Source organism: Barbus barbus (genome assembly GCF_936440315.1).
Source record: "Barbus barbus genome assembly, chromosome: 44".
NCBI classification, from domain to species: domain Eukaryota; kingdom Metazoa; phylum Chordata; class Actinopteri; order Cypriniformes; family Cyprinidae; genus Barbus; species Barbus barbus.
In genome coordinates this window covers 5,308,593-5,323,918 of record NC_136722.1, presented here as the reverse complement: position 1 = coordinate 5,323,918, position 15,326 = coordinate 5,308,593, and the positions used below count along the sequence as shown (strand labels likewise).

Here is a 15,326-nt window from a genome sequence, read left to right as displayed (position 1 = left end):
TGGTCCTGCTCCTCCTGCTTCTGATGAAGTCTGCTCAATGCTGGAGTAAAGCAATTACAGAATCTAAAAAAAAAAAAAAAAACTGTTGTGCCTTCAGCACAGATGCGGGTGGTGCGCCAGGAGGGGCATAAACTAGTGTGTGTGGTCACGATTAACGACGCAAAATAGTTCGTCATGACCCGAATCGCGTCGGAATTTCTCTGGTGACGTGAAGCGGATTATTTTTACGCCACAAAAAGCTTTTATTGCCTCTGAAGTTGCAAGTTTGCACGTTGGAGAGCCGGCGCAACGGATTGCAAGAAGTGTTTTTTTCAAATATGTACTGTGCACCCTTAACTTGCGATTGCAGCTGAGGCATGTGAAAGAGAATGAGAGCTATTGGATGCCTGCGTCTCCATCAGTGCCAGCGTTTCTCCATGAGTTCAGTGACGGTCTCCGGCTGCTCCAAATCATTGCGCACGGCGCACCAACTGAATCTAGACGCTCAGTCTTGGCTGATCTCCATCTCAGGGCTTTAAACATCTTTTATGAGCACTTTAACAATTAAAGCACTTGATTTGACGCGTTTGGACAGGTGTGATTGTAAATACAGCTGGATTTTGGATTCAGCACCACGGCTGCGGACAGCTCCCGTTCCCCCGTGACGCGCGTCTGGATGGCTGCTGCTCGCGTTTCTCTGTCGCTGCTCTGATCCGCTCTGTTCGCGATGGCATCTCACGGGTTTTGGTTTCTGGGTGCTGAAAATGCGACTGGAAACGGCAGTCAAAGCCCGAACACTCGTAAGTGACACGGCGTTCAAAAGGAAGCTTGAAAATATGCTGCATGGTTGTGTTTATGTCTTGGTGGGGGTTTGAGACAAAGAAATGCGACATTTGTTGTGTCAAGGTTAATATAAAACCTTGAAATCTCATGTCAGCTGTGTCATATGATAATAAACAACAGAATTTAGCTCGGTATTTTAAGGCCATTGATTATTGATGTTATTAATGGAAGTTTTATGACGGATATGGTGTTCAAATCGCACGCATGTGATCGTTTCAGCCAGAGCATGGTGTCAGGCGGCGGCCCAGAAATTCCCCGGAGGCATCGGCTCCAAATTATGTGGTACGTTTATTTTTAACACGAGGTTTACATTTGTATCTCATCTACGTTCGTAAAAAAGGTTTACGAACAGCGCGAGGTTAGAATATATATTTCATGCTTTCATACTGAACTGTTCAATATTATTAAGAACATTTTATATTCTTCTTTAGAGTCTGAAACGAATTGGGTGCAGTTAAAAAAGTAACTCTTTCCTAGTGTGAGATGCTGTTGTTTTATTCAGTTAACAGAGAAATCGTTTCTTCTGTAGCTCTGTTAAATGTCGGGGAGGCTGAGAAAGCAGCTCAAGCCCCAGTTAAAGCAGAAGATGGGTCTACAGCCGAGAGCTGCGGCTGTAATAAACCCTGTAACTGCCCCAAAGCCGCCGCGTGCTTCTCGGATCTCTATTCAACAGGTAAACCACACATCGCCATCGCAACAAAAAAGGCAAAATTGCTTTGATAAACTGATTGCATGGTTGGTTATACTGATTACATGGTTTTATTCGATTTAAATATATTTCCTTTTATTTTTGTGTGTTATATGTTCGCGTTTTTTCGTTAAAAAGCGTTTGTTTGTTTTTAAATATAGGCTTATATATATTTTATTTTTATCTGTTTCTTAATTTTTCACGTCGTCTGTATAATACTCATTTTTAAATGTCATTTCCGATATTTATGTGAGTTAAAATAATTAATATAAAAAAAAATGAAACCCTGCCTGTGCATTGTTGGGTAAATTAGTGGATAAAAAAAAAATGTCTTTGTACATAAAAATATAACAATGCATTTCAGAGATCTTGTCCTTTGTTTCTTTCTCAAGGTTAAATGAAGCTATTTTACTCTTGACTCTTGCTCTACATGCAATCATCTGTTATTTTAATGCAATCATGTTATCATTTTACAGATCTGTTACCTGCACTGAATGGGGACGCCAAGACTATGAATTTTCTGCAGGAGGTTGTGGATATATTGCTGGCTTATATAGTGGAATCTTTTGACAGGTCAACGAAAGTGATTGATTTTCACTATCCAAATGAATTGCTCCAAAGGAATAATTGGGAGCTTTCGGACGAACCCGAGACTCTAGATGATATTCTCATCAGCTGTCGCGCCACGCTAAAATACGCCATAAAAACTGGTAAGCGCTTTCATTTGTAATTTGTAAATAATAGCCTGTATCCTGTAAAAAGTGATAACCTTAAAAGTGTTATTTCTATTGGATCTAAACCATAAAAATTAGTTTTGTTGATATAAATAGGTATTCTTGACTTCATAGGATATATTTTATTGTGTATTCAGGTATTCATATTCATTAGATCTATATATAATCTAACATAAATACTCCTATTGATTGTCTCGGTTATAAAACAGTTTTCAGCTGACAGAACCATCAGTGTGTGTTTGTGCCTGAAGGCGATCAGAACATGGCTTGATATTAAATGAATGCGTCTAGGGACGATTTTATTTTCTCTGGTGGCATTTTATCTGACAGGCATTATTTCGAAAAGTGATTTTTGTTTTGTGAATAATTATGAGTGATCATAAAGATTGATTGATTCTTGCTGTCTGCGCCGGTCAGCTCCATCTGAAGTGTTTTACTCCAAGCGACTATTAATAGAGGGCCGTAAATAGATTATAGTGGGACATGAGATTTTTTTTTGTAAGTTAACTGATTAATTTTGTATTTTCCCTCTGTGTTATCTCTATCTTCAGCACACCCCAGATATTTCAACCAGCTCTCCACTGGGTTAGACATGGTTGGCTTGGCTGCCGATTGGCTAACGTCCACCGCCAACACCAATATGTGAGTGTGGGTCTCCTTCCATTAAAATACAAAGCAGGTTGAGATAATTTCCGTTTTCTCTGCCTTCATAAGCATTATTTTGGCCTGGTCTTTGTGTTGGCTGGCTTAACCTCACAGATATCCGTTGAAATGAATAAAGTGAAAAGCTAATTAATTCAGACAAGCAAATATAACCTCCACTCTCTCATCAGAGAAAATGAGATGGGAATTTAAATTACATTCGGAAATTAAAGTTTTAATTGATCAGATGCTTAATAAAACAATAACAATGTAGTAACAATGTAATAACGATGTAATAACAATGTAATAACAGTATAACTTTTTTTTCTTTTGAAGGGGGGGGGGAGGTAAAACGAAATTCAGTTTTGTGTATTTGGTTGTATTAGAAATCAAATGTTAAACATTTTAGAAAGTATAAAAAAAAAAAATCACATCTTGCCAGAAAATGTACATTTCCATCATTGTCTTAAGCTTATTGCAGTGACACACTGCTGTAGAACCTGCAGACTGTTGCAAAATCCTCTCAAGCATCAGTTTTGAAACAGGTTGTCGTGATGTTTGCTTGTCGTGACATTTTTTTCTGGCTTGTGTAACTGGGTCATGTGATCTCCGTGCAAACAGGTTCACCTATGAGGTGGCTCCTGTCTTCGTGCTGTTGGAATACGTCACGCTGAAGAAGATGAGGGAGATCATTGGCTGGCAGGACGGCCGCGGTGATGGAATATTCTCCCCGGGTAAGCAGCTGTCAATCTGCGTGACCTGACATAATATATGCACTGTTGCGACATGAGTGCAAGGACAGGAATTGGCTAAAAGTATGAAATTGTTAGGAGACGATGTCTCCATTAGTCTTAGAGTTTTTTTTGTTGTTGTTTTTTAACGACGAAAGTTATTTGTGTTCGTGGGTTGTAATATTAGTATCCAACAGTGAATGTATGATTCCAATTAAGAAAAAATGATATGAGGTGAATGATGCAAATAATTGCAATCTCTGCACTGTCATTATCTGCCCCACTTTGCAAAAAGAAAAAAAAAATGGATCAGCAAAAATGTATTTTAGGTACAAATCACAACTGGGATATGATGTGGACAGTTACATCAGAGTAAATGACATTCAGAGTCCAAGTAAAAACCGGCTGAGGTCAAGCTTTACCTGAGTTATGGAATGAAAGGATATTGTCCTCTAGGTGGCGCCATTTCCAACATGTATGCCATGCTGCTGGCTCGCTATAAAATGTTCCCTGAGGTGAAGGAGAAAGGAATGTCATCCGTACCGAGACTGGTGGCCTTCACATCTGAACATGTACGCCTGTGCATTTATTTTCTGTATCAAAAGAGTGAAATAATAATGTACTGTAAATAATAGTCAAAATAGTCATTTTAAGTCATTTGTTGAAAACACTCCCCAATTACATAATGCTAATATATTACATTACACTAAACTGTATTTATGTCCACATTTTGAGAATTTTGTATTTCAGTTATTAAGAGAGAGAGAGAGAGAGAGAGAGAGAGAGAGAGAGCAGTCAGAGGATAATTCCCACATTTTACTTAAAATAAAAAAAAAAATGTTTTCTGTATTGCCCAGTGAAATTAATTTCTAAGAGTAAAAAAGGAATGGAAAAAGAAAAGAGAGAAATGGAAAAGAAGAAATATTTTTCTTGCAAGACAGCAAAACTGCATGTCATATCAATTTATATATGATTTCACAAAATAGACATTATAGAACATATTCATATATGCTTATAACGGTTATTGTTATTAAATAATAACTTATTATTATTATTATTTCAGCAAATAAAGACACTAATCACTATTATATATATTTTTTTTTGTAAGGACATTTCAAATGTTTATAGATTTATGTTTCTATGCAATTTAGTGCATTAATGACTGATTATGCTTTTCAGAGCCATTTTTCAATTAAGAAAGGAGCAGCCGCACTTGGAATCGGTACAGAAAGTGTCATCTGTATTAAAGCAGATGAAAGGTTAGTCTGGATTATCACTACTGATGCATTACTTCATGAGAAGCAATTGAGAAATGCACGTCTTATAATCACTAAACCATATGACATCTTTTCTGCTCTCATTTCTTCCAGGGGTAAGATGATTCCTTCCGACCTTGAGAGGAGGATTATTGAAGCCAAGCAGAAGGTAATTTCAATGACCGTGTCTCCATGACCTTCTCGTGTGTCTCTTTTGGGTCTGTTTAAATAATCTGAGTGGTTCTTTGGCAAAATGGGCCCTTGAATAACGCATTGATTTCTTTCTCACAGGGATACGTGCCGTTCTTTGTCAGCGCCACAGCCGGCACCACGGTTTATGGAGCCTTTGATCCTCTCATGGCTATAGCAGACATCTGTAAGAAGCATGATGTCTGGATGCATGTGGATGTGAGTAGATCTGCTTCCCTGAACTTAAGTGAACTTCCTGAAAGTTTCACCTGTGAAATACTGACAGTGTACTGGGATCCAAGAGTGATCTCAGTGTTGGCACATCCGAAGTAACGTTCTCTGGATGCAGAACTGAGGCTTTTTCAATTGTACTGCATTATAGATCTTAAAAGGATAGTTCACCCAAAAGTGAAAATTCAGTCATCATTTTACTCACCCTCAAGTTATTCCAAACCTGTATGAGTTTCTTTCTTTTTTTTCTGTTGAAGTCAAAAGACGATATTTTGAAGAATATGGTAACCAAACAGTTGATGGTCCCCAATAACTTCCATTGTATGTACAAACACAATGGAAGTCAATGGGGGCTATTAACTTTTTTTTCCCCAAAATACTTATTTTGTGTTCAGCAGAAGAAATAAACTTATACAGGGTTGAAACAACTTGAGGGTGAGTACATGATGACAGGATTTTCATTTTTGGGTGAACTATCCCTTTAAATATGCCCTTTATCAAAGTCTTGATTTGGTTTTTGGGGTGTACTAGAATAGGTTTTCAGGCTTGATTGTTCCAAAAACACTGTTTTTTTTCACAGAATTTACATTATTGCAGCACCTCTCTTCCCAGTCTGTCTCAAAGTTTCTGTTTAGCTCCTGTTTCGATGAAACCCCTCCTTCTGAAATATAAATTGTGCTGTGATTGATTAGCTGGACCAGTGTGTCATGATTGGCGAACCGCTTAAAGCAGCCCTTAGACACTCCCCTTATCATAATCACAAGTTGCATCTGCTCAGCTATACATCTTAACAATGGCATCCATTTTGTCAAACCAGTATGAGTCCGATTCAGACCCTGACATGTTTATGAACAAGATAATTGTAGAAGCATGCTGAAGTCCGAATGAGACATTTTTTGTAGTTCTTGAAAAGTGTTTTCTGTTAAAGAGAATAACTCCTTTTAGAGTGGACTTTGAGCTTTGTAGATCATTGTTCTGCAGAATAAATACAATATATGCTTATATATTTTATATAATAAAGATCAGTATTAAGTTTTTTGTCAGAGCTCAAACATCTCTATATGTCAAGATTAAGCATCCTTCAAAAAAAAAAAACAAGTGAAAGACAAGCATGTTTCTATTACCACATAGTGCATTGCAGTTTGCTTTTAAAACAACTTCTGTTTCTGTATTCATACAGGGAGCATGGGGCGGAAGTTTGCTAATGTCCCGGAAACACCGGTGGAAGCTGAATGGAGTTGAGAGGTCAGTGCAATCTGCATTTCCTATGGATTAAATGTCTTGTTCAGTCATGAAACTCTATCTATTCACTGATTGGTTCTCTCGATGCTAGTGCAACAGCTGCTGCACTTCATCTTCTGAGTATCTCTTTAGTCAGTATCCTGACTAAACTATAGCCAATGCATGGTCTCTGAGAATTCAAATTTTTAGGCCTCCTCCTCCCCAGCTCCACCTGTCTAGATCTGCAATGAGGGGTTCTTCTTTACCTTTTGCAGCTGCATGTTTCCTAACATCTTAATGTCTGAGCAGGTTTATCAGAGCAAGTCTTCATACTTGCTCAGCAGTGTAGCATATCTAGTCAGCCAATATCAAACTTACTTACTATAAACCTTATTCTTATCAACAAATGCTTGTTAAATTCATTCAAAGAGTTGAAATATGTGAAAAGTTTACCCTTGTGAAATGAAATGGATTTGATCGTTTTTCTTTTGACTTGTTTCACTGCACAGCACGGTGCCTCAGGGAGAAATCTTGTCTGAATCAAAATAAATGATTATATAGCTATTCATTCATTTCAAGGACAATGACTTGGTATTTCAATTATTTTCTGTTTAAATTGACAATTTTAGGGCTAATTCTATGACCTGGAACCCTCATAAAATGATGGCTGTGCCCTTGCAATGCTCAGCTCTGCTGGTCCGAGAGGAGGTGAGACTGTCTGCTGTCTTCATCAAAACCAAAACATATTATCACATCATATTATTACTGAGGCCAGTATTAAACCACTAAGTCAAGCTTAAAAAATTGTGATCAAGTGACATCTGCCAGTGAATGCTACAAAAGTCATTTATTTATTTTTTTTATTGTAATTTTTTTCCCTTCTCTTCATGTTATCTGTTCCAGGGTCTGATGCAGAGCTGCAATCAGATGCAGGCCTGTTATCTGTTCCAGCAGGACAAGCATTATGATCTGTCCTATGACACAGGGGACAAGGCCCTGCAGTGCGGCCGCCATGTGGACATCTTCAAACTATGGCTAATGTGGAGAGCTAAGGTATTAAGAGATTTATGTTAACTTCAAAACATAACATTTCAGAATGTTAAGTTATTTCGCAATTCCAAGTTTGTGCAATATGATATTGTTCTGCTTTATTTAGTAGTACGCTATTATGAACATTATTTTTTTATTATTGTGAAAGTATGTGTTCTATGCACAGTATGTGATTTTTTTCTTTTTTTGTATGAATGGAATTTCCAGATATGTAGTATACAACACAATGCTCCCAACTTGACTGTTTCTAGTGTAATGAATGAGCTGAAAGTAATTACAGCCGACTGTCAAGTCTTAAGACATTTACACAAAAGTGGATTAAAAATGCTAAATAACCAAGATAAGTGGTTGCCATTTAGTGAATTAACCTAGTAAATTAGTATTCCATTCCCATGAAAAGTGAACATTTACTATCAGCACATTTACTGGGCAGCTGGCCTGCCTTCAACGACCCTTTTCAAAGACATTAGGGACAGTCGTTCATCCAAATTGGACAGTTGTGTAGTGAGGTTTATTGTGTTATTATTTTTATTTCTACTCTGTAGGGCACTATTGGATTTGAGGCTCAGATTGACAAATGTCTGGAGCTTTCAGAGTATCTCTACAACAAGATCAAGGACAGGGAAGGATATGATATGGTGTTTGATGGAAAGGTAAGTCTGATTAGATGCATTTAATTCTTTTGGACAACTGCTGCATCTTGTCATCAGTGCCTTTCATTCGGAAGAGATTGAGAAATTAGAAAGGACAGGAATTAGGAAGAATGTTCAAAGGAGTAAACTATATAACAGCAGGCCTTTTCTAATGACATAAATTCTCTGCTGTTATTTAGTCTGAGCAAACAGAACATGTTATCTCAGACATAAACGGACCACAGATAGTCTGTGCATTGATCGCCTTCTGCATATTATCCACAATAATGCCAATAATAATGTCACAATATAGCCACAAATAATAATCGACAGACAGAAATTCTGACATTTTCTGCTTTTGTTAGAGTGAGGTTGCTGTAGCACAAATTGATGTCATTTTCTGTGGCAGTCTACTATTGTGATATAATCACAAAGTATTATATAAACCACCGCTATATGGCATGTATTAATGTGTGGGCTCTTCCTATATATAATGCTAATTCATCTAACATGAAATGTTTCACCCTTGAAATGACTGAGCGGTTGTTCGAGGCTCATTTAAATGTAAATTGTGCCTGGTGCTAATGTGACAAAATGATTTGGCTGGAGGCTCCTTGCTAAAGTGCAGGGTGAGGAGTGTTCCAGTGTTGCAGTATGATCGAATGACATTTAACAAAATATTTCAGCTCTCGATTTCATGTTTAGCAAGCTCTTTTTGGTTTTACCATGCTTAGGTATGACTCGATCTGTGTTTTGTCTGTACCATTTGAATGGATAATGAGTCCTTTTCACTGGTGCATGGAGGCATTCTTCTCTAGCATGGCCCCTGGAGCCTCACAATGAGGACGAGGGCCTCTAATGGACTGTATAGTGTCTGTCTATCTACTACCTGCTCAAGCGCTCCAAGCCCTCACAGCAAAGCCTTTTGATTGAATAAATTACATGTCTGCTTCCAAACTGACAGCGACAAAAAATTCCCATTATGGCCCTAGACAGCCCCTAATCACATATTCCGTCACAGATCTTTAATGGACTCTCCAGAGTGCTCTATTTATGCAAACGTGTGTTGTACGTTAAATTGAGTGATAGCTGTGTGTATTGAGTGAACGTACGCTGATGCTATCTGCTGGTCTCGTGTCCTTGCAGCCTCAGCATACCAATGTGTGTTTCTGGTACCTTCCACCGGGCGTACGCTACCTGGAGGACAAAGTGGAGAAAATGAAGCGTCTGCACAAGGTGAGAAAAATTGGATTCGATCAATTGATGTGAACTGAGCTTTGACGTTTCAGACGATGACATATTGCTTTTGCAGCAGCGGTACAATGAAAGAGTAACAAAAACGTAAATTAATCTTCATGCTCTGTTTTGGGGGTTTGAAAGACCCTATGGGCATTTTATTAACCCAAAAGCATATTTAACATTGAATTATCACAGATATATTTCATGATACTGTCTTATAAGATTGAATTATGAGCAAAATAGCAAACAATCCTCAAATGTGCTCAATTGCAACTTCATCATTATAAATATGTCATTACAAATATATGACATAACAGTTTCAAAACAAATTTTGTTTTAGTTTAAGTTAAGCTTATTTTATCTTAAATTATGAAATTATATAAATATGCCCTAGTCCTGTTTAAGTTGGACAAAAAGCACTCTAAAGTTTAGATAATTGCATTTAATATCCATTCAAACTATAATACGTTTTCATTTAATTGCAGTTAGCATGCAGTTAAGTGTCCAAAAATACCACATTCAGTTCACACTTAAGTATATTCTGTAATAAGCACTCTTTCTAAAAGTATAAGGACGTGTATTTCTTTTTCACAATATTGAATTTTAAGTTTTATTATAGCATTGGGGTCTCAGGGACCCAAACACATAACAGTACAATGTCTGTTTGTAATGTCTAGATGCTTCAAACCAGAAAAATATCTAAAATGACATCCCTGCAGTGATCAGTGCACCTGCATCAGGTGTCCTTTTATTGGCTGGCTGCTCTTCAGTCACTCCCATGCCAGCAAAGCTCTAATCGGCTATTAGTCTGAACAGATGGTGCTCATGCTAGTCATACAAAGAGTCTCTATCTAACCCTACCCACAAACCCCTCCTGATCTACCTGAAACTAAAACACTTATTCTTTGTCCTTTACAAAGGATAAAATTGGTTTCCAGAGACTCTTGAGTAACAGGATAGTCACATAGGTGTTTGTATTTATGGTGCAGGGACAATGCAATGCAGCATTTAATATATATATATATGTATATGAAAAGACACTGGACAAGTTCCAGTACATCAAGGCTCGTTTAGATGGACGTGGTTATATCAGCTGGATACAGGCCACTGCTGATAATAGCTGGACACCTGCAAAAGATTTTAGGGGAAGTGAGCGTAATTATGTGGTTATGAGCGGCTGTGTGTCTTTTATTCAGATTACAGTCCCACACACTGTCCAAAGCTACTGCTCTAATCAAGTCAGTTCTGCTCAGGTTAAGTCAAGGACAGAACATCATGCTCACAAGGAAACACTGGATTGATATTACTGGTTGACATTCTGGTTAGGTTTTAAGGCCAAAGTATACTTTTTTGTTTGTTTTTTACGAGTACGTTAGTGTACGCATACAGTCGTATGCACAGCCTTGCAAAGTATACTTCATTTTCTTCGGCTACCTTGTGAATCGATACCCAAACGGTTAGAAAATATCCTCATTTGTACAACTGTAGCATGAAAGAATACAAAGATATTTATATGGGTTTTAACTCATGGCGAGAGATTGCGCAAACACTGGCCCCGATAGGTCAGGAGAGGTATTGCAATTTGGAGCAAAGCGCATGCGTCGAACGTCTGTGTATGCGTACGACTGTAAAAAAGAAGTATACTTTGGCCTTTGGTCTAAAGTATTACAATTCTGCAATTAATTTAGCTGGAACTGGTTAACGTAAAGACTCTGTTAAGATACTTTGAGTCTTTATATTTAAAAATACTCTTCAATTTCACATCCAAATAAATGCAAAATTAAGCATCTTATACTTTGTATTATTTAAACAATTCTCAAAGATGTAAAGAAACAATTGACCCAAAAACGCTTACAAACCTTACTTTATTTCTTCTGTGGAAAGCAAAAGAAGATATTTGCAAAATGGTACTGTGTTATTTTGTCCATACAATGGAAGTAAATGGGGTCCAGTGTTGTTTTTAGACCCCATAGACATTCATTGTATAGAAAAAAAATAGTTTAAATAATCGTGGTACATGTGGGTGAGTAAATAATGACAGAATTTGGCTGATCTTGTAGTTCTCCATTTGCTTTCTAAATGAAAGAAGGATTTTTTAAATATTTTAGTTTTTTGAGAAAGAAAGAAATTACTATTACTCAGCAAGGGTTCAATTGATGTTAAATTGGTCTAAAGTGTCAGTTAAGACACTTAAATTGTTACAAAAGATTTCAGATAAATGCTGTTCCTTTAAACTTTCTGTTCAGCAAAGAATCCTGGAAAATATAACATGATTTCCACAAAAACGTAAGCAGCGCATTTCAAAGTTTATAATAAGAAATGTTTCTTTAGCAGCAAATCAGCATATTAGAATGATTCCTGAAGTATCATGTGACACTGAAGACTGGAGTAATGGATGCGGAAAATTCAGATTTGCCATCATAGAATTATAGAAAAAAAAACATACATAAAGGAGGGTCATAAACACCAGAATATCAACGAGGCTCTTTTGACTTGGACCAGTTAAAAACCACACATTAGCAACCTGCCAGTACACCCTGGTAACCACACAGATGTTAAAAAAAAAACCTTATAGCAAAGCCTTGACAATCACCAACAGCACCCCAAAAATTTTGCAAGGACACATTTTTAAGAAAATGTGAAAACTAATCAAATGTTCTCTCACAGGTTGCCCCTGTAATCAAAGCCAGAATGATGGAGTACGGAACGACCATGGTGAGCTATCAGCCGCAGGGAGACAAGGTCAACTTCTTCCGTATGGTCATCTCCAACCCAGCTGCTACCTTTGAAGACATTGACTTCCTCATTGAAGAGATTGAGCGACTGGGACAGGATCTTTAAAAACTTAAGATGCCAAAACCTGTTATTCTTGTGTCCCTGGATGGATCGAATAATTGTTGTGAATGTAACGGTAAATCTTTAATTCCTCTTCTCCAAAGTCATATAAAGATAGTATAATTTAAAAAAAGACTATATGAAAATATCTAGACTTTAGTATTGTAGCGTTGTTGTGGGCTTCGTGGTCCAAAGCCCTGTAAAAGTGTTACCGTCTGCTTTTACTGTCTATCTTAGTGTCTTTGACATGACTTTGTTTGTTTATTGAGAATATGAAGAGTTCCTTGCTTTTTATTCAGTGCAGCTCCCAAGTTTCTATTTGAACAGCTATTCAAAGGATTACAGACTATATTATAATAGTACAGACTTATTATCTAAAACCTTCATCGTAAACCACTTCATCGTACCTAAAGCTTTTGTATTCAGAGACAATGTGTGACTTATGTTTTATCAATTTCTCAAGATACAGAACCATAGGAAGAGTTTTCGACGAACTGTATTGAGTGTGGACATGAAGTTCATATATAGTTTAAATGAATTAACGTATACTCAAAAAACAAGCACAAATATAATGTTGCGCTCTAAAATATTTACAGGAGGCTGCCGGTGTCTATAGTGAACAGCAGTGTTATATAAACATGTCTATATAGTTGCATATTATATGCTACTGTACTTCTCAAATTTGACCAAATTAAAATGATAATAATAAACAAGAAAATTTAAAAAATGATCTTACTATAAAAACAAAATAATCCTATTTGCAGGATAAAATCCTCTTTAAAATGGGAATTTCCCTTCCCCCTAATAACATGTGCAATTATTTAACAATATTCTTTATTTCTTTACTTGGAAATTCAAAATTTTCAACTTAATACTTGGAAAAGTGCAATAGAGTGGCATTTGAATGGCAGTTGGTCTTGGAAACGTTTAGGTAGATGTTCACTTTTAAGCAAACAAAATAATAATAATAATAAAAAAATCTAATATTATTTTTTTTCCACAATGTCCCCTGAAATGAAACAATAGCACATGCATATTATGTACTGTATTAAAAAACATGGATTTAAATGACACATTTAGTCTATATATGTAGTAAAACACCTTCCTACATAATAGCAATAGATTTCTTAATGCACTGACCCATTCATGTACTTATTTAGCTTTCTTATACAAAATTATAGATATTTCAGGGTATATTAACAGAGCTAAATTTAATGTTATATATAAACTCCAAAAAGAAAATAACACTTAAGCATAATTAGGGTTCTTCCCTATGATAGTATGTAAATAATCTTTTAAGATGTTCTTGATCAAGTACATATCTATGTGAATACATAATTGTATTGTATATAAGGCAGAGTCTATTTGTGTGGTAAATAATATTATTTTCTCTATTCAACAGATATTTAATCATAAATGGTAGATACATTCTGCTTGTGTGTGTGCGTGTGTCAGATGTATTGAATATGATGACTTATGTAACTGCAAAGATGAAGGATCTGGCTTTAAATCCACTTGAAGCCTCTGCATTTTAACGTACTAACTCAAAATGATTATTATAGCACATTTGGGTGGTTATGAAAGCCATTTCTGAACCAGTGCTGGTTGTATTTGTGCCCAAGTGATAAACTTGACATCCTGTGCCGAATTGTATTTTTGTGTGTTTGTAACTGTATTGCCTTAGTATTAATTGCCAGTATTGTCTAGTTCTCCTAAAGAGTAGCTTGTGCACTTTAGCTTATATGTATGATGATCTGTCCAATAGATGTTCTTAGTTTGATGTTTTATGAAACTGAGCGTTGTCTGAATGTGTCTGGACGTCGATTCGAGATGAGAGTTGCTTATAGCTGAAATCCTTTGTAGATTTGCTAATGCTACATTACTGCCTGTATCCTGTAATAGTCAGCCCTGCTGAAAAACACAGCTGAACCCCGTCGAATCTGGTTTTAGATTGGTCTTAGAGTGTGTTTCCCAAAAGTATCTACCTATTTTGTCGCGACCAACAGTTTGGTGCTTCCTGAATCCGTAGTTCCAACAAGCATTTGCAAACATTCGACTTTCTTTTTTTTTTTGCATACATGCTCTAGTACCACGAAGGAAAACGCAAAATAACAGAAAACAAAAGTAGTCCTCAGCTGCCATGTGCATTATTTACAGCAATAATGGCTTTAATTTGTTTAATTACCACCTGCTTGACGTCGTGTACAACAGTTCTAATCAATGTGGTTCAAAAACTAATGTGCGACAAAGTTCCTACATTTTCGAAAAACAGCCATGGCTAGCTAGTTTCTACAACATTGCATCAAGCTAAGGTGGTTAAGCAAAAATGTCATTGTACGGGAAACGCACCCCTGGTCAGGCAGGAAGACCGACTTAAACCAGCTAATCCGGCTAATTATGAAAATTAACCATGGTTTAATTGTAGTAAAAGAGTAGTAACCATGTTTTTGGCAGATTGATTGCCAATTGTATAACCACAGTTTTAGTACCATGGTAAATACCATGGTTAAACCATGGTTAGTGTAGCAAACCCATGGTTAATTTGTGGTTACCATGGTTTAACTATATTGACTGTGGGGCTTTTTTATAGCTAATTCTCATAAGGGTAAAGCTGCTTTTTCAGCATGGAAGGAATGCTAAGTTCGTAATTTTGGAGATTTGAGTGTTCTTCTGTCCCTTTTCAGGATCGACAAACTGTGTCACATGGTTTATGTATTTTAAGCTCTTGTATTCATGACAAATGCATCGACATCCTCACCATGGTAGTCTTAGAATGCCCACTGTGCCGTCTTTCCCTGCTGCTGCTACAAAACTGCTCTCTTTGCACGTGCATGAACGCCTTGCCTTCCGAGCTTGTGAAATACAATCCCAGATATGCAACCTGGTGTTAGTTTTAGTGGCAATATGGATAGCTTAGCTTCAAATATATAGTACACTGTCGCTAGCTTGCTCACTCTGTGTTAGCATAATCCAATGTATTTATCTGCTAAGCAAGCATGTTCTGTATGGCTAGAAGTTGTATGCTTTCGCTACCGTATATCTCTATCTTTCTCTCT

General features: G+C 36.8%; 1 protein-coding gene across 1 annotated transcript; it reads left to right on the top strand.

Annotated features, from left to right (window-relative positions):
* Window positions 1-159: 159 nt before the first annotated feature.
* On the top strand, window positions 160-13,502 carry LOC306863636 (glutamate decarboxylase 2-like). The gene is made up of 16 exons (XM_079407126.1): window positions 160-779; window positions 1,042-1,104; window positions 1,352-1,495; window positions 1,987-2,220; window positions 2,796-2,886; window positions 3,508-3,620; window positions 4,074-4,189; window positions 4,797-4,876; window positions 4,988-5,042; window positions 5,165-5,281; window positions 6,474-6,538; window positions 7,144-7,222; window positions 7,418-7,567; window positions 8,110-8,217; window positions 9,343-9,432; window positions 12,103-13,502. Exons 1-16 carry the CDS (start codon window positions 707-709, stop codon window positions 12,274-12,276), a joined length of 1,752 nt encoding a protein of 583 aa, XP_079263252.1. The 5' UTR covers window positions 160-706; the 3' UTR covers window positions 12,277-13,502.
* Window positions 13,503-15,326: the final 1,824 nt, after the last annotated feature.